The 18,932-nt window shown below is 41.4% G+C and overlaps 1 protein-coding gene across 6 annotated transcripts in view; it reads right to left on the bottom strand.

The window, feature by feature from the left end:
- Window positions 1-5,012: 5,012 nt before the first annotated feature.
- Window positions 5,013-18,932, bottom strand: part of LOC141010378 (SPARC-related modular calcium-binding protein 1-like) — a 52,884-nt gene continuing 38,964 nt past the window's right edge. For 4 of the 6 annotated variants that reach the window (XM_073483312.1, XM_073483308.1, XM_073483313.1 and 1 more), the window contains 4 exons: window positions 17,221-17,326; window positions 15,459-15,703; window positions 14,392-14,425; window positions 5,013-8,443 (listed from right to left, as the gene is read on the bottom strand). In XM_073483312.1, coding sequence (XP_073339413.1) covers window positions 8,404-8,443; window positions 14,392-14,425; window positions 15,459-15,703; window positions 17,221-17,326 — 425 coding nt within the window. In that variant the 3' untranslated portion in view covers window positions 5,013-8,403. Of the gene's footprint in view, window positions 8,444-14,371; window positions 14,426-15,458; window positions 15,704-17,220; window positions 17,327-18,932 lie in introns of all 6 variants that reach the window. The other 2 variants (XM_073483310.1, XM_073483309.1) reach the window with 2 other exon arrangements.

The following is an 18,932-nucleotide window of genomic DNA, read 5'->3' as shown; positions in this document are numbered from 1 at the left end:
CTTTGAGTTCTCACCACTGGTCCTGAGTTGATCCCGTCTTTATCCCTGAGTGTCAGATATGAATGTGTAAATTTTCCTCACCACTCCTGGAAAATGTACACACACACACACACACACAAACTGGACACAGGGAGTCTGGTGATGAAGTCACACCCAGCTGGTGAATTTGGGGCAGTCCTGACAGAATGGCCACAGCAGGCCTCCTCTGGTTCTCATGGACCAGCTGACCAACATCCTGAGCTCTACCTGACCGAGGATCAGTTCATCTGCTGCGCACAAACTTCACATTAACTATCCTCGAGTCAACAAAACCGTTCCCAGGTCAGGGGCTAAAAGGCAGTATGTTGGCATGTGGAGCACTGAGTTGGCAATAACACAGCTACATGCTTTAGCTTTATGTGTGTGTGTGTAGTTGTGGGTAACTTTGTACTGTGATGTTGAAATAAACCTTCATCCAGTTTCCCTCCTGAACTGAATAGAAAAGCCCACTTGCTGTGTAATTTAACAAATTAAGTTATAGAGACATTTAAAGGGTAACCCCACCAATTATACACATTAAAGTGTGTTTACAAGTCTTGAGGAGTACTACTGCATTTGTGGAAAAAAGTAAAATTAAGTCTCTTGTGGCTCCAGAGGAAGTGGCATGTAATCTGATAAACTGTCTCCAATGATGTCACTCACAATGCTGAGTTTCTGTCTTTTCCTTTCCTTTTGTTGCCACAAAAATAAAAGAAAATCCTTGAAGCATTTGCTCTGTTTCTGTTTCTCTCCTGCTGCTCAGCAGGTGGCAGCGTGCCAGCGGAAGGTAAACCTACAGTTGTGTCGGTGCGCATGTGTAGCGAGCTAATTCAATGTAGGGAGAGGGCAGAGAGGACGGCATTAACTTTTGAAATATTCCCATTGTTTTGAATTTTAGGGCGAAAAGAGCAAGAACAATATCACGGTGAAATGCAAGTTGTGCCTGGAGGATCAGTGCTTGTTGTATTGTTTTCATTGAAACACCTGTGCCTAAAAATGTATGCCTCTGTCCAGTTCACTGTCAGACTGTTTACAAAATAAAGAGCTGTAAATGTTATATTGCGTCTATATTCAGTCTGTCAGCTACTTGTAGTTGGAGGTTGTGATGAAAAAACGATGCACCGATAGACTCTCCTTCCCACTGCTCGTGAGAACTTGGGACTCCGTCGGCGGTATTCGGCAGTTGTCGGACAGTGCCCGTTCATGGTCTGGGGGGGATTGGCTTTGGAGAGAGGCCTGAGTGCAGGGGGCAGAGTTTACTGGCTGGACACTGTCAACTTTAGCCAGTCCGCTGCTCAAAACAGACTGAGGAGAAATGACTTGTGTCTGCCAGACCCCTACCTACCTGAAAGATTTTTTTTCTTTCTACAGTACACACATACACACACACCTGCCACTTGAACAAATCCAAATGGGCAGTAACTGCTTTTTCACTGCCAAGTTGCTCCAGCCAAATAAATAAAATTATGGAGAAGAAAGATGAACATAATCGTAATGTGAGAGTGCGGAAACATTCTCCAGTGTCACCACAAACCACATCATTTGTGCATGAAAATAATCTGAGTGAAATATGAACAAAGAATATTAAGTGGCCCCTGAGGCCAGGAGGTGATGAAAAGCAGATAATTTGCACTGGCTCTTATGTGAAAAAACAAAGTTTCTTCCATAAAACTTTATACTTTGAAAACCGCCAGTTTTACATTTCAGATTAGAAAATTATGCATCACTATTTTCCAAACTGCTGATAGATGGCATCTTTTTCGAGCATAAGATATCTCTAATTATAAGTTATTTTACTTTCAGTCTGTAAATCAATCTGTAGTCCAACATAAATGAGAGAAAGTCCCAGTTTTATTTCCATTTTTTGACAGCTGAAATGCTCTAAATTCACCGAAAGCAAACTATGATTTGGTACTGAAGGTACTTGCCTCATGCTGTTTACTTTTATTCTTTGTTTACAATAGAAATATATCCACAAAACCAGCCTGATGTCACAGAACTATGTTATGTTACGAGCAAAAAAGAAGAGAGTAAAACTCAGTTGGCATTAGGGGGTAAAATGCGTCGTCCACCTGCAAGCTCTGTTCCTGCAGCCGAGTTCTCAATCAGTGTGTGGATACGCCTGTCTGGAACATGACCTCTGACCCCGGAGCTCTGGCCCCCTGGCAGGCGACCCCCTGACCCTGTGCTCAGGCTGCCTTGCAGGTGCTGGGCATCAGGCACAAATGGTGCGCAGTGTGCACAGTGGCCCCCCCTCCCACCGCTAATGTTTAGTTATCGCACAAGCTAATGGCCCTCTCTAATTATCTGTAATGGTGTTTGTGATCTGTTTCTAAGTGTTTCAATGCACCCAAAAGAGAAAAAGCCCTCATAATTGGCATAACATGTGGCAAAGTTAAAATAATCGGTTGTTGTGTTGGCCAACTCCTAACGTGCACAGATGACTCGTAATTCTCCATGTTGTTAATGATTGAGAGACTGGATCTTCTATATCTAGACATGCTGAATCAGAATAATTTTAGTCATGACCTTCGCCAAGAGGGTTATGTTTTCACCTGTGTCCATTTGTTTCGATGGGTTGGTTGGTTGGTTGGTTTGTCAACAGGATTACACAAGTGAGTTTTAATGCATTTGAGGGGAATTGTCAATTATTTTTATTTTTGCGTCATTTCACACCAACTTTCCCAGCGTCACAGGACTGATTTCAACCTATCGGTGCATATCTGCCTGGATTTTCTTATTTTCTCACTTTGCTGCTGCTCGAGATGCTTTACCAACTCAAAATATCAATATTTGACGTCCTGGGAATGAGACTCAACAATCGACTCTCTTTGTGGTGCGTTTACGAACAGCTTTGACAAATCCTAATGATTGTGCCTTTAAGTTTAAGAAATGTCCTTCGGAGGGATACTTTTTACTTTTGTACTTTGAGTTCATTTCAGAGCCTTAAATTATGGTTGAGCAGTTATGAGTGGTTTAAAATTTAGAGTGATGCGAGGCTACCAAGCCTGCTAATGTATTCGATTGGATTCAATTAAATGGGACTGTTGGGCCTTTAAAGCACACATTTTTAGAAGTACAATCTGTTAGTGCCATCAAATTAATCACACATTGATGGAAAACACTAGTTAAACACTTTCCTAAACAGCGACATGCAGCACCTGTACTGCCCACAGGTCACTTTCAAAACGCTCAAATTCCACTCCTCACCTATGAAAACCCTTCACCAACCCACCTCCTCTCCACCCCCACCTTCAACAAAGGAGAAAACGCACGCACACACACACACACACACACGCACACACATGCACATACATCCCGAAGCAGCTGCGTCATTATAAAACTCTTTTGAACTCGACACTGGAAGTCAAATGCCACATGTGTCAGTACAAGACAGATGTACTGCAGCTGCCTCTTGGCTCCAATTTCATCTGTGATACAACCCTCTCTCCCCCATTCCCAAACCACCACCCCCCCAATCACCAGCAACCTCCGCCTCCCATCTTGCACTGACAACATCCGCACCTTTGAAGTCGCATCACTAAATCAGAGCATCTCACACCACGCACACATCAACAGCAGTGTGTGTCTGTAGTCAGTCTGAACATTCAAACAAGAGGATCATTAAGTATTAATTTATAGCAACCAGAGAGTCCATTTTTAGTCATTTGTAATGCTGCCAATTTCTTCTTCCTTTTTAAAATTGATTTATTGATTTATTTTTTTTACAAATTTACACTTCAGTAATGGCAAGAGTCCCCTGAAAGTCAACTAAATTGCCAGCACAGTCCTTATTTCAAAATATTTATTGTCAGTTCATGAAATTACTAGTTTGGATGATACCATGTAGTGTGAGCTTGCAGACTGCAGTGAACAATCTTCTCCAATAGGGGTCAGTATTGATCTCCTTCTCCCGCCCTCAGAGAGCCTCTGTTACAGCTCTAAATGCTTTTCCATTGCACAAGAGTGAGTTTAAACTCAGCATAATTTTAATAGATGTGGTATAAAACAGAAACAAAATTAGTTTTAGATTATTGTTGATTTTGTTGTTTTGTTTTCTGGCACGATTGTACCACATGTACAAGTGCAACTAAGTGTGAAGAGAAGAAAAACACAGTAAGAAAAATCATATTTAATAGTTTAGAAGCTCTTAAAAATACTCATACACTAGTAGTATTCTCTGCATATGCCTGTGCAAGAGAAACATAATGGCTTTATCTGATGATTTGGTACTGGTAATGGTGCTCTGGTAGCTAAAATCAACTCCCTATGGTGTCGCGCCTCAGTCACTACAACAATGAGGTGCTAAGTAAGTTCTCAGTTGTTCTGAATGTAGGGCATCTGCAGACCTTTTTCTCATTATGGCTGCTTTAATGGAGACCTGTCATGCTTGTGTGTTTTTATATCTGTTGCTGTGCATGTAAAAGGTCATGAAAGTTAAAAAGGTCAAAATCGCACCAACAGAAGCTCCTCTCTCCCACAGAAAACACAGCTCCTGAAACGCCTCGTCTGCAGTCCCACCTTTACTGTGATTCCCTGACCATGTCATACATTTGCATACATTGCATTTGCTCTGTTGTTGGTGCTGGCTCAGACGTGTGTGAGCTGACCAATCAGAGGAGACCGGGCCATAAAATAGACAGTGTTTCCAACAGAGGGAGAATACGGTGCTGAAGAACTGGACAGTATGACAAAACTGATAAATTTTTTGAGCACTAAAGCATATAAACCTATTCTCGTAGTAGCTCAAACCTGAAAATGAGCATAAAATGTGTCGTTCAAATTTAGTTTATGGTTCAGGAGGGAAAAAACACAAATTCCAGTAAAGTGACCCAACACAGGTGTGAGATACTTCTGTGTGCCAAGATGCAATTCAGTGTCTGAGTCTAAAAAACAGCTTTTTTAAAATATTTTTTTTAGTCCTTCCTTTTGTAGAGTCTTGTGTGTTTGTACTGCGACGCAGGTTCGAATAGCTCAAGAAATAAGGCCAGTACTGAAGTGGAGAAGCATTTTTCGTTTTTTATTGCTTAGCCTCATAATTTACATCGACCAATTTCACCCAAAGACAACAGTGTTCTGCTTTCCAACAGATCTAATTTCTTCAGCTACGAATAAGAAATATTGTCGAAACACTTCGACACGGTCTTGACAAGCCTGTTGTGGCTCTGCAGTGGAAAAAGTGGCCGGAGAGCAGAAAGACAATCTGGGCTTCTTCCTGTCAGACTGACAGTCATCTGTAAGCCGCCTTCACTAGATGTCCCCCATCGTGATTAGCAGTGATTACCAGCCTGTTAGGTTGTTTTAGATCTCTCTAGTGTGCAGTGTCTGGAAGCACTTCAGCAGACACACAAGCCCAGTGTTCAAACCTGGACCGGAGCAGGCACTCGGGAGTTTCTTTTCTCTTTCTTGGCACAACTGTCCAGTTCAAATTAGACCTGACTGGACCTGTGATTGTAGTGGATTAAGTACCACATACTGTAGACATTACCTGACCGTGTATAGTGATGATGGCAGGTATCGTAAAACACGAGCTGAAATAGTCAAATAACCCCACCACAGATAAAATAAACAGTGCTCAGAGCTGATAACATCCAGTCTGGTCTAAGCATTTCAATGTTGTGAATTAGCTACTGTAACAGCCTAATGTTTGACACAATGTAAACAGTGAAACGTATACAGTATATATTTTTTACAATAAGCCAGAATGACGGAGAAGTAAGTGAACACCCACAAGCCCCACAATGAAATCTAGTACAACAAACAAACAAATAAAGGTTATTGTACATATTTACAATAGGAGCCTTTTTTGTCTCACGTTGCAGCTACTCTTGGGAAAACACAACTTGGAAAAAAAACACAAAAAAAACAATACACAAGCATTCAGACTATAGCAAACTCATAATTCTCCAATTCTGAAACTCAATTGTTTCCAAATGTGAGGAGGCAACTTTATTTTTTACATTCCAAAACTTCTTTTTCTCATGTCATTTTCCTATTAATCGAAGCTCTGGGGGATATTTTTAAAAGACTTACTGCATTGTCTTACATAAGGTGGCAAAGCTCCACGTACGTGTGTTGGTAAGTGTTTCACGGAGCGGGCCTGACATCAACTGTTGGAGGATGGACAATGAATGTGCTTGCATACACAAAATGTACTCGGATATTACTGGGGTGACTCAAATATTTATTTTAGGAACAAGCATTTATAAATGCCACATGGTGTTTACAATAAGTGGGATAAACGTGAATATGACAGCTTAAATGAGCCGATGTTAACGGGATACTGAGCCATGTAAACATCTTACTCCATTTACTGGTCAGGTTTAGTCATCTGTGCCACCTTTTTTTCCTGGTACCATTAAAAAATATTTTAAAAAAAACTCTCTGGACTGGAATCTGTTTTGGAAAAATAAAATCCCCACCAGGGGGTCTTTGTCAGAGATTTTGCTGATGTTGTTGTCATTTGTTAACGAAGCCAGGAGCCTTCGATGAACCTGATCACCAAACACAAGAAATATTCAGAAAATGTGTGGAAATCAACATTAACATGACCAAACTCTTAAACTGTTTTTCAGGTTTTGACTGTGTACAAAATTAATACTAACATTAACTTAGTAGAGTAATATTCCTAGCCACATTGACTTGTAACTTTACATACAACTACACGTAGAAAAAAAGCGCGACACAAGATATGTGTAAACTAATTGCCTTCATTGTGGATGAACTTAAAGCTGCATTAATCAATATTTCTTACACGGTGTATCAATGTTAAATACAATGAATGGTGGCACAGACAAACCCTCAGATTTATCATCCACTCTGCAGCTGTTTTTAGTTTCTTTTAAAAGGTGTCATTTGTACGAAACGGCCAGAACTGGGAAGGTAGCTCCAAAACTATAGGGGGCAGCATCATACTTTAACCGCTTACTGCTGCTAACTATACTGGATTTGCTACTCTTTGCTGTAGCTATCTTCAGCTGTGGCGACTAGCTCCCATTAGAAAGTAGCTCAGTTAGCTGTGGAGCTAAGTAGCCCTATTAGCTCATTAAGCTAAAACTCTAGCCATATCTTACAAATTGCCCCTTTAAATCATTGTTTTCAGGGCACTTTTCCTATATAGTATTGGTCTCAGCACTGTCACCAAGCTATATGCTACCTACTCAGCACCAAACACCAGACAGAGAAAGTTATCAAGTAGCTGGTGAACATAGCATTACATTTAGCTGCTAATGAACCGGATATGTCTCATAGGAGATGGTGGAGACCAAAACAGAGCTAAAAAAAAAAAAAAAAAAAGTGTAAATATTGGACTTGGATGATCATGTTGCTCTGGGTTGGCTACATCTGTCTGGAGGCAATATGCTAACATGTAGCCATAGCTCAGAGTTGCTTGTCTCTAGCTTAGGAAAGCCTCTGCCCTCCAGTGGTCAAAAACTGATTAATGTAGCTTTAATTTGTTCATACTGCCACATGCATTTAGACATGTTTTACCTGCTCGGTGCTACAGTGTTAAGCTGCGTTAGTATACTGTAAGTACTGTACCAGTATTGGGGGGGAATTCATGACTTCACAAGAACTCGTATTACCTTTTTTCGTAACTATGATTTCATTTTTTGTTAGCACAAACTTTATAATAAGCCGAAAAACAATGGAAGCCTCGAGGCAACTTGTGCAGACAACATACTGATATCTGAGAAAACTACAAACTAGATGTTAATGTATCCAGAAAGTTCTGTACAGTGCAAGGGGATTCATACAGCTAATTCTGTGCTGATAAATTAGACTTCATGGTCACAGTTAATGATAATACATGCCGTTACCTTTATATAGCATGCACACATACGACATTCGTTTGAATTGGCCTATATTGCTGTGGCTCTTCCTTTTTTGAGTTAGTCTTTACTGAGCAACATTCGGGCCGAATGTCATTCACCGTGAACTCATCTTTAGTGAGTTACCGCTGGCCTGTGAGTTGCTATATGTAACAAGGGAATGTAAAATGAATTTCATAGCCACAACATGTGTTTTAGTGCCTGTTCCTGTTAGCTGAGGACAGAACGAATCACAACAGCAGACTAAACACGAGAGGAAATGTGGTAACATACACGTCTTCCAGTGGTGAAGTCATTTTACAAATATATTCTCATTCTTACCTAGACCTTTTCAGTCACTTCAAGAGAAAAAAAAACACATACAAACAGATACAAATGTCAAACATAGGGAGAAGAAAGTGCAAATATTTTGGCGCCGCTTCGTTTTCTTTTCTTGTTTTTTTCTGTTCATCTTTTTTTGAAACTCAGGAACTTCTTAATTTTTCTGCTCCATCTTTCTCTTTCCTGTCAGCAAGCGTACAGATGCCTTCCCTCTGTGCCCTCTGCTCTCGTCTCAGCTTCTAGATCCTTCTCTTCTCACACCAGACGACCTACTGGGAACAGAAAGACAGACACAAGAGAGGGAGAGAGAGAGATGGAGGGAAGGAGAACAAAAGAAAATGTATTCACCCATCTGTTTTGGTATCCTGCAGGCAGATGTGCTCCCTCATAGCTGCTGCGTGACAAGACAATGACATCGCTCAACAGGCGGAAGCGCATTCAGACGGACTCACGCACAGAAAATAATGTAAGTAACATCTGAAGAATAAATAAATCAAATTAAATACTTCACAATATATTATCAGTGTTATCTCTTCCTCTGAGGACCCAGACATACCACTTAGTGGTGATGAAGGCTGACTGTTGTGTCTCCTCACATATGCCTGAACCTTGGCCAAAAAGCTGTTCTTGAACACACTGCAAAGACGCTGCAACGTCGTTGTCCATTACTATTTTAACAAATCCATTTCCATCAACGTGCTGGCTCAATCCCATTTCCAAATTTGACCCCTACCCCTCGTTTGCGAGTGCCCCAGAGCTCCAAGGGGTAGTGGGTGAAATCTCCCCTTATCAGATGGGAAAACTCTTCACGACCCTCATATGCCATCATTTGTTGTTGATGGCACTGATCTAAATAGACACGACCAGACATTTCCAATATGCAGTTTTTAGCTGTTGTGATTACTCTTACGTTCCTGTGGCGATCCTGGTATTATCACAATGCCAATTACCTGATGGAGATAGAAACGCTATCAATCAAGCCGTCATATAAAAAATGAACAGAGCTTCACTACCTGGCCAGAGTCCATGCTTTATAGGCTAACATTAGCAACCTGTGCCCTTACTCTGCCACTTTGCACTGATATTAGCAGAGCGATACCAAGTGCAGCAACTTCCCTGCTGAACTATGGGTGTCATACGTCATCAAAGTTGAAGATTGCAACATTGAAATACGTCAGAATGTGGGACTGTCACCCACAAATCAGCAATAACAATTGAGCTGATACACTTATACAGTAGAGCAACGATGACGTCAGTGGTTACTAACCAAAGATTGACTACCAAGCAGCTGTATCCCACCTACACCCAAACGCACCATCACATATGCTGACGCCAAGCTACAACCAAGCTATAACTCGACAGGTCAAAAACTGCATTGGACAGTCGGTGTGCTGCACGAGGGATGGACAGCTCACAGCTCAGACGAGTGAGTGGGGAAGGCAGAGAGAGAGAGAAAGACGGAGAGGCCTGGGAGAAAAGGAGATGGGTAAAGAGCGTAGATTGCTTACAGATGGCTGTCAGAGGGGAGCAGAGGTCCCCCTGAGCCCTGTGAGAGCTCCGGCTGTGTGTGTATGTTTGTACACACCCGTTTGTAATTGTGTGTTGTTCAAAAATGGGGTTGTGTGAGTGTGTTTGTGTGTATGTCTTTCCATCAAACTGCAGGTTGTGTGTGTTTGTTTTAGGAATGTGTACACGCAATATGTGTGTGTCTAGACTCTCTGCTGGCCCACATGAGGTTGTGTGTGTGTGTTTGTGTGTGTGTGTGTGTGTGTAGGGGGGGATTTGCAGGTGCACTCTCTGTCAGAGCTCGTTATGTCAGCCATGAAATAGAAGTCCAGCTGATTTCACTACACAAATCACACAGAGTCAGATCAAGTACTCTGTTCAAACCTTAAAGCATCACAATCCTTCCAGCTCTCCATAAATCACTGGTTACCTTCCATATGAGCGAGTCCTCTCGTGGATGCTTTCACCTATATTTTAAGTGTATAGAATAAAACGTTACGGCCACCTATTTCTACCATGACTAGTTGGATTAAGGTGTCAACCGTGTCTGCAGTTTAAGGCAGTCAAGGAGCTTTTTTTTTTATCCCTTTTAGCAGTAGAAAAACCTGATCAAGAGCCACAAAAGCCTTTATACTACCTTTTTCACACATGCAGAAATACTCCCCAAGACCTGTAAACACACTTTAAAGTGTAAAATTGGTAGAGTTCAACTTTAGGTTACCCTTTCAAGCAAGATGGTGGAATAACAAGAACTGTAGTATTTTGTACATTCAGAGTCATAAACCTTTCACCTTGGTAGCATTAGCGTCATGCTCTAACTGTTAAACTATGCCGTTCCACAATATTTCCTGATATCTCTTCCCAGTGAAGTCATGTCGTTCCTCTCTTTAGCTCAGATAAAACGTCTCTGTTGTAAGGAGCTGAGCTACAGTAGCGCTGATGAATCGACTTTGCAATTACCAGGCTCCAGAGCAGCGAATGGTCCTCTCCCTCCTCTCCTCCCAGTCACAGAGGACACTGTCTGTGCCATTAACAACACAAAGCTCCCCGGCCTCTCCCTGGACACCTTGGCCCCACTTGTGATAAAGAGCTGAAAGCAGATCCCGTCTAGCGGTGAATCGCCTCGCCTCACCTGGGACCGGCCAATAAAGACACTTGGCTCAAGAGCTGGGAATCATGGTATACCTGTACATGAAGGACTCAGGTTTGCGTTTACTTTCAGCCAATGAAATTAGGATTTGTGTAGCATCTCCAGAGAAATGCTAATAAATAATGCCTAACTGTCACAGTCCCCTTCGACCTCTGTTACCCTTTAACTCCATACTCAGTGTGTCGAGCTGATGTCACAGTAATTAAAACACTAGTGGTGCGGAGTAATTGCTGTTGGCTCTAGGAGGACAGGGCTCTGGGCTCTCTAATGGTCCTGCAGCCTCGGTGCCAGGCCTGCCTCATAATGCCCTCCTTTCATTCCTGCCTAATGACGGACACAGCCAGGACAAACAGGAGAAGAAGAGACGAGAGAGCAGCAAAGGAGACGAGAAAGGAAGAGAGGAGTTTGACATAAAACGGCAGACGGGACACGTAACCCATGACTGTTTTTGTCAACACAAGCCTCACCTGCAGGACATTTAAAAAGGACTTTGACAGGTGAAATCAGCCCCTAAATAACTTGAGTAACGAGGTGGTAACGTTCCTCATATTCCCTCTTAGTCATCGGTACTTCATGACACCAGATTAATTTTTATATGATCATAAATTTATATATTTTATAGGATTATAATTAGTACAAACCACCAGTAAAAACCCACTCTTAAGTGCAGAGAAAAGATGATTTTATATAAGCAAAGTAGAAATCGTTCTTTACAAATGTTTCCTACAGTATTCTCTCTTCTTACTGTCCTACAAAACTTTAGTTTCTCCTAATAATCTTTATAGAGCATGTCGTTATCTTGTGGGCTCATGCTGCTGTAACTACCCGTAAACCACTGGATGCAATTCACCACAGTGCTCTTCGATTCATTACTCCAGAAATCTCACCGCTGGGAAATATCGAAAAGATTAGACGTTCACCACTGACATCTCAAAGAAAGGCATCAGCATGCCTGTGTTGCTATCTAGGTTGCAGAGTTATTTAGGAGACTTAGTTTAGTTCAAAGCGAGTTACCAGATCACAGGATAGGTGGTTGGCTTTAAACGCTCCTCATACCACCTTTAAACTGGGGAGGACTGGACTTACTGTAAGTACCGTGCACCCCCTCACTGCTGGAAGAAGCTGCAACAGATATTTTCTTTACTAAAACTAAAACTTCTAATTACTTAAAACAAAGTTAGCCGACTAGCTTAACTGAGAAGGCAAAGATAAGAAGACGCAAATAACATCGGCTAAATTGAAAGAAATGCCGCCGCCAACAATGTAACCCAGCGTCTTCGGTTTGCTTAACTGGGCTGTTTTAATAAGAAAATAATCTCTCCTACATGTCACAAACGCCATCAACTCATGCCTTATGAGGGGACACAGTACCTTTGCACTCTCTGGTGGGGGGCCTTCTCCTCATGCTCTCCAACAGCTGATGCATCCTGCAAACTAAAACCTCTGCAAGCACTCACCATAGCTCCTCAATTATATTCTAATTGTGTGTGCTTGTGTATTTTGGTGCGTGCAGGCATTCATACATGCACACCTGCATGTGTTTGTACTTACACAAACGTGTGTTTACTTCCGAAAAAAACATTGTGAACCCCGTCGCCAAAGCTCATTGCAACAAGTTCAACAATGAAAGACTTTTATGTTTTGTTCGTTACAGAAAATGAGACACGATCCTGGGAATATCTCAGCCACCAGACCATCTGCTCATCAGTTACCAGACTGTGAGAAGGGTTTCCAGAGACAACCACTGCCCCAGGCTTCTGTTTCATATCTCATCTATAATGAGGTTTCCAGTCTCTTCAGACGATGGATGCCACCCTCCTCCAGCACTTCAAAACTAACACAAGGTATTCAGATGTTTTCCTTTGCTGTTGTCAACGTGTCAGAGCGAGGAGCCTCGTACAGATGTGCTCCACTCGGCCCCACATGCTCGCAATCCTTCCCCAAAAAGCACGTACTGTAAACTGTAAATATGTCCAACAACACTCCGGTGACTATCCAAGGCTGCGACAGAGCATGATAAGATTTAATGTCTGGCAGAGGCAGCTTGACTTAAAGGGATCCAGGCCATTGAGGATCAGCAAGGCATACCTGAACACAATGGCCGTCTATCTTAGTCAAGGCAGAGTGCTGCCATATGTTCTTTCATGCAGGCTTTCTCTGTCTCTTTCTCTTTAAATACCTCAGTCTCTCAACAATCATCACCAGCTCTGGGTGCCTGAGTGGCAGCATAAGAAGCCATATAAAACTGTCAGGCCATTTACCCCCAGCTCTTAAGCATGAAGGTGAGAGATTCAGTGACCACAGCGAAAAACAACTGACCGAGCCTCCTTCTCTGCTCTTCCACCACCGGCGCTGTTTATCCTGGCAGCCGTGCCCAGGGTCCGAGAGACCTGACGTTATGCCCGCTCTGAGCCACTGTTCTCCAGGCGCGGTGGGGCAGTGCCAGGGTAAACACATGACCTCAGTGGTATGTGGCGCTGAACCGGCCCAGTGGCCAGAGTCAACAGCACCAACGGGACCAATAATCGCTCAATGGGGGGAATCCCGACAGATCGAATGTAAATCAGTAAAGAAGGGTGGTCATTCCTTTGCAACATTTGTTAGTTTCACACTTTTCAGCCAAGCTATTGTTGAGTCCAAGTAGAAACAAGACAAAGATTTCAAAAAGGTCAAGAGCTGAGTTGTTAAGTTGATTGACAGAAAGTGAGTTTGTACTTGATTAAGCTTTTCAGGAATTTTTCAAGCAAAGAAAGACAATCATTCTCTGATTCCCGGTTTTCAAATGAGAGGATTTGCTGGGTTTCTTTGTCACATATCTCTGTAAACTGAACATCTTCAGGTTGTGGACTGATAGTCTGGTAAAACAAGACATTTTAAGATGACCTATTAGGCTTTAGAAAATTAGAATGGGCATTTATCACATTTTATAGCCAAAACAATTGATTAATGGAGAGAAATAAAATTACTGCCTTGTGGTTGTACTGTATGCCTCCGTGCACCAGTCAAGTTGTCGTTCTTTTTCTTTTTTCTTAATTATTGGATGAATTCTTGAGCAATGGCCAAACATGTGTTTAGTGAGGTCATGGTGACCTTGACCTCTGGCCACCAAAATCTTATCAGTTCATCCTTGAGTCCAAGTGGACATTTGAACCAAATTTGGAGAAATTCCCGAAAGGCATTCTTGAGATATAGCGTCCCGTCTGGCTGTCGTCGGCATCGAGGTAAGTAGATTAATGAATGAAAGGAAAATAATTGTGAGTTGCAACGATAAGAGACCTGTAAATCACAATAAAAAACAAAAAATTTAATTCCTATGTTTGTCATCAAAACATGAGATAAGATGTCACTGTCTAAAAAACCAGCACACACAATCACACAACACACATAACTGCATCTCCATAAAGATACACACCTTAATCAAATCAAACCACATCACGTAGCTCCTCTTACCAATGTGCATGTTAATGGGTTACACCTCAAGTCAACTACAGCACTCAAAGCCAGAGGCAGCCAGAGTTAGTGAAAGCATATTAGTTTGCCTTACTGAACAATTTTGTCCCTTGCCTTGTCCCTTGGCTGCCACTTGTCGTTGAACTGCCTGCAAAAGAGAGAAAAAAAAGCTTAAACTTGATTTGAAGTTGATGTTTTGTTGCATCAGTATAGCTACATGCCAAAAATAACATCATTTTTCTGTCACAAATTAAAAGTTTACTTCGTCATTTATGTGTTAAATGTTTATCACAACCTCTGACCAAAAACTCTCTGCTGTATGACATCAGGACTGTAGCTGGCAGCAGCCTCTGACAGTTGCTAATAATCTCTATTAGGACCGGTCTGCACACTCACGATGAGTAGTTTCAGCTTTTCCGGTCCAGACGGCGTCTGGGATCCACTAATACATTTGTCTCGTCTAAATATTCATCAGTGGGTGTAAAGTGGAGCAGTCCACCTCATTTAGACTGCCAACACATCTGTTTGTCACATGCACCACAGTTACTTCAACCCTTCCTCTCAACGGCTGACCGGCTTGACTCTTTGAAACTATGACATGATGACTGTATTAGTCAAAATCTAAAATGGAAATAAATTGAAATGGTTCTATGTCTAGTATTTAAACCTTGTATACTTACTACTAATAATTTAATAAAAAATTGAAAATCTGTAATTATGGGCTGCTAAAATGAGCGAGAAGCTAATTTTCTGTTGTTTCTGTTGCATCGAGCATCAAATAGAAAATGAAATTGGCTTCATAAATTGAGAGGAAAAATGGAAACGACAGTTAAGGCCTTCATTCACTTTTAATATAATTTATTGACATAGTAATTTATTTCTTAAGCCATTTCTTTCTTTCTTTTTTATTTATAAGAGCTATGTGGAAACAAGGCGTTGTTCTCATAAATCCTCAATTTGAGCCTGAGATTTCATTTGTTTTATTTCCTGTCAGAGAAGCTGTTAAACCGGAGAAGATGAGTTCTGCATGCCAAAAAGCATCTCTAACTGAAGGAGACTCGTATGCAGATTTTTTCCAGCTGGCCTGAGGTTCACACCAGGGTCATGACCCTACTCTCTGACCCTGCCAACCCACTCCCAACCACCCTGTTTCCTCCCGCTCTGCCTTGCTTTCCTCTTACCCTCCTTGCTGACGCCCAGGCAGCCTTTCAGCTCCTGCAGGGAGATGGCCCTGTCCTTATTCAGGTCGCAGTAGTCGGTGAACTTGCGGGCGCATTTCTTGGGTTTGGCTTTCTTCTTCAGGTACCTCTTAAACGGCTTGAGCTCCTTCTTGTTGATGTCGTGGCTGCCGTTGTTATCCAGCTGGGCGAAGTACCAGTGCACCACCCTCTCCTCCAGAGTGTGACTGGGATCAGGCTCAACAAACCTGGATAGGGGGATACATGAGAGTGACAACATGGATGTTTCAAAACCTATAACGATTTCTTATGTTTTACCTTTTCAGCATTAGTCATAGCAATTACACAAAATAGTTTGAATTTATGTTTTACATAGGCTGATAAACAGAAAACACCACCTTCTGACACGTAATCCCGTCATTTCACACTCGATCCAAAGATCGATCCATTTAGTTGATTTTAGATAAAATGAAATCACAACATCCTGTGCAGGAGAAGATGTACATCTGGATAGTGTGGACAGTCTTGTTTTATGTCAGAAACTGACATCTTATGTTATTACAGCTTAGCATGCAATAAAGCCATTTAAATCAATTTTCTGCTTTACTTTGCAGAGTGGAATCATCTTTTCAGGACAGCATGGAAAGCTTTAATCCAAATACCTTTAAGTCCCGTCAGTGTCTGTGCCAAGATCTGTCTATTGTCAGAGACAAAATATTAGCCATTAATTTATAAAACCAGAGGGAAAGATTATGGAAAAGTTCCACCTCTTCTGGTTTTACTCAAATAAAGATTTAGCCGGGAGTTGTCCTGCTCAGGCACAAAAAAGTTGTTGGAAAAAAGTACTCAAAAGTCATAGTTGAGTAGTACTCTTAACATATCTGATGATGATATCAAAAGTACCAGTAAAATTAAGTTAGACATATATTTAGATATATGTATCAGTGTTTGTAGTATCCAAAATCACAATTAAGTAAGATTTTGTGTTAAAATATTATTTTGGTACAAGTGAAAGTCCCCCACGCGAAAAGTGCTGCTGCCCGTCTTAGCCAAGACTCTCTTAAAACAAAGACAGCTATAATGTCAATTAAATGTCTTCCCTGGTTAAATTAAGGTCAAATAAATAAAAAATAAAAAACAAATATCTGATATTAAATGTATTTAAGTATCAAAAGAAATGTTCTGCCAAAAATGTTCAATTATATATTCACATTAAGAGGTGAGAGGTAACAAAGTACAAATACGTTGTTTCTGTACTTAAATAGAGTTTGCAGGTATTTGTACTTGAGTATTTATTTTTCTGACAACTTTATACTTTTCCTCCTTACGTCTGAACACAAATATCTGTACTTTCTACTCCTCACATTTTAGTTTTAATGCATTTGAGGGGAATTATCGATTATTTTTACTTTGCGTCATTGCACGCCGCCTTCCCAACATCATAAGACTGATTTCAACCTGTCAGTGCTTATCACGCACAGCAGACTGGAATGGGGGGAAAAGGCGTGTTAGTGTCTCAAATCTGCAGAGACCCTGCAGCCTTCTGCCTGGATTTTCTGGATTTGCATGTTACCTGCAAAGAAAACTAGTAACTAAAGTTATTAAATAAATGAGTAAGAAGTACAGTATTTTCCTCCTAAAATGTAGTGCAGAGGAAGTATAAAGTAGCAGAAAATGGAAATACTCAAGTACTTCAAAACTGTACTTGAATAAATGTACTTAGTTACATTCCAACTGTCTTCACTGAATGCGTGGCACTACTTACCTCCCACCACCAGAGGGGGCTGGTGAGTTTATGGCTTGCACCATGTCTGTAGTGAGGGCATCTAACAAGCTTGTAATGAATTCCACTTTCTTTCCCTCTGGACAGCCTGGCATAAATCAAAAGGACAGAAATACACCAAAATTACCTTCCACAACAAATTTCAGTCATCACGGTACAGTGAGGCTGAAGCGCCTCTAAAGCCTCAACACCACTGAATCAGTGTGACGGATGGCAAACGGAAAGCGGCTGTTGCACAGCAGAAGAAAGCATGTTAACCTTGTCCAGAGCTCAGTGACGAACCAGGTGTGTCTGTTTACTGGCTTGCTTTTATAATCACTGGTGAATCATTCTGAGTATATTTTAAATTAAGGCTGTTTCGTACAGACTTAAGGAAAGCAGAGCTGAGGCACATGGCGAGAGGTGGAACAGAAGTGTGCGGTGATGAGAGAGTTTTGTTGAGCAGTGCAGACCTGTTAACTTTTATGACACAATTCTGAACACCTTGGGTAGCTCTCTTTAATTGCCCAGATGTTATGGTTTTAATAGCACGCTAAACCAGTGCAAATTTTTCCCTCCTAATTGTGTCTCTTAAAGGGAAACTTCAAACGCAGCTGCATAGTAAACTAATCTTCTCACTCTTTCTTTTTCGCTCGAGCTTTTCTCAGCCGATTCCCTCCTCCTCCTCCCTCTGAGCGGTGTGGCCTCCTTATTCTCCGCTCTGTTCTTGTCTTTTTCATTCCTTTTGTGCCAGCTCAGTTCTGTGGGAGGTGGGCCGCTGCCCCGCCAGGTGAATCCAATTAGCATTTCCTACGACGCGACAAGCTTTGAGAAGCACTGCCTTGCTGCGCCTTAATCCAAGTGTTAAATTGGGGTGTTATGAAGCGCAGATCGTTATGTTGTATGCTGCCTATGTGGCAAGGTGTCAATGGCGCAGTGTGGTGCAGGATCTCTGGGCCGGGGTTTGATCTCGTAAATCTGAGGACTTTAAAACACATTAAAGCTACATCTAACAAAGATTTTTCAGGAGGGTCTACAGCGATGAACGATTGTGCGAAAATTTGTGCCAATTTTTTGACTTTCAAACCATTAAAACAACGCAATGTTCCCCTGTGGCATATGTTCAAAGTTTATAATACAGATACTGAAGTAGATGGAGACTTATTTTATAACATAAATGAAGAACCAAAACGAACCCAATAAAATGGCTTCATACGGCTCATTCTGTATAATCCAAGTCTCTTTCAAATAAATTTGGGGTCTCTGGGCTTCAGAGACTTGTATTATGCCATACGACCTGTATGAAGCCATTTTTTTGTTTGTCCACATCTACTTCAGTTGAATTCTGCAACCTGTTTTGCTGTGAAGCTCCAGAAATGTTTTGCGGACTACGAAACTTCAACTGACTTTTCCATTTGCATAGGGGTGAGTAGATAATGACTGAATCTTTGGGTGAACTTCTTTAAATAGTTTGTTATAGCTATCCACCTCACAAGAAAAAAGCAAACAAAGGGAAAAGTAAGAAAATATACAGCTGAACATTCTTTAAATGTTGTAAATGTAGTTTGGTTTTAAGTGTGTTTCCATCACTGTGCACAGTGAAACTTTAAGCATGCAAAGATTATTAAGGATGCTGCAATAAAATCTGAGACTATTTCAGTGCCGTTCCATAGTGTTATGACAGAGGAGAAACAAGTTTTTTTTCTAATAAAACG

The sequence above is a fragment of the Pagrus major genome, chromosome 16 (genome assembly GCF_040436345.1).
Source record: "Pagrus major chromosome 16, Pma_NU_1.0".
Lineage (NCBI taxonomy): Eukaryota > Metazoa > Chordata > Actinopteri > Spariformes > Sparidae > Pagrus > Pagrus major.
The sequence above is the reverse complement of the archived record's forward strand: the minus strand, read 5'-3'. Positions and strand labels throughout refer to the sequence as shown.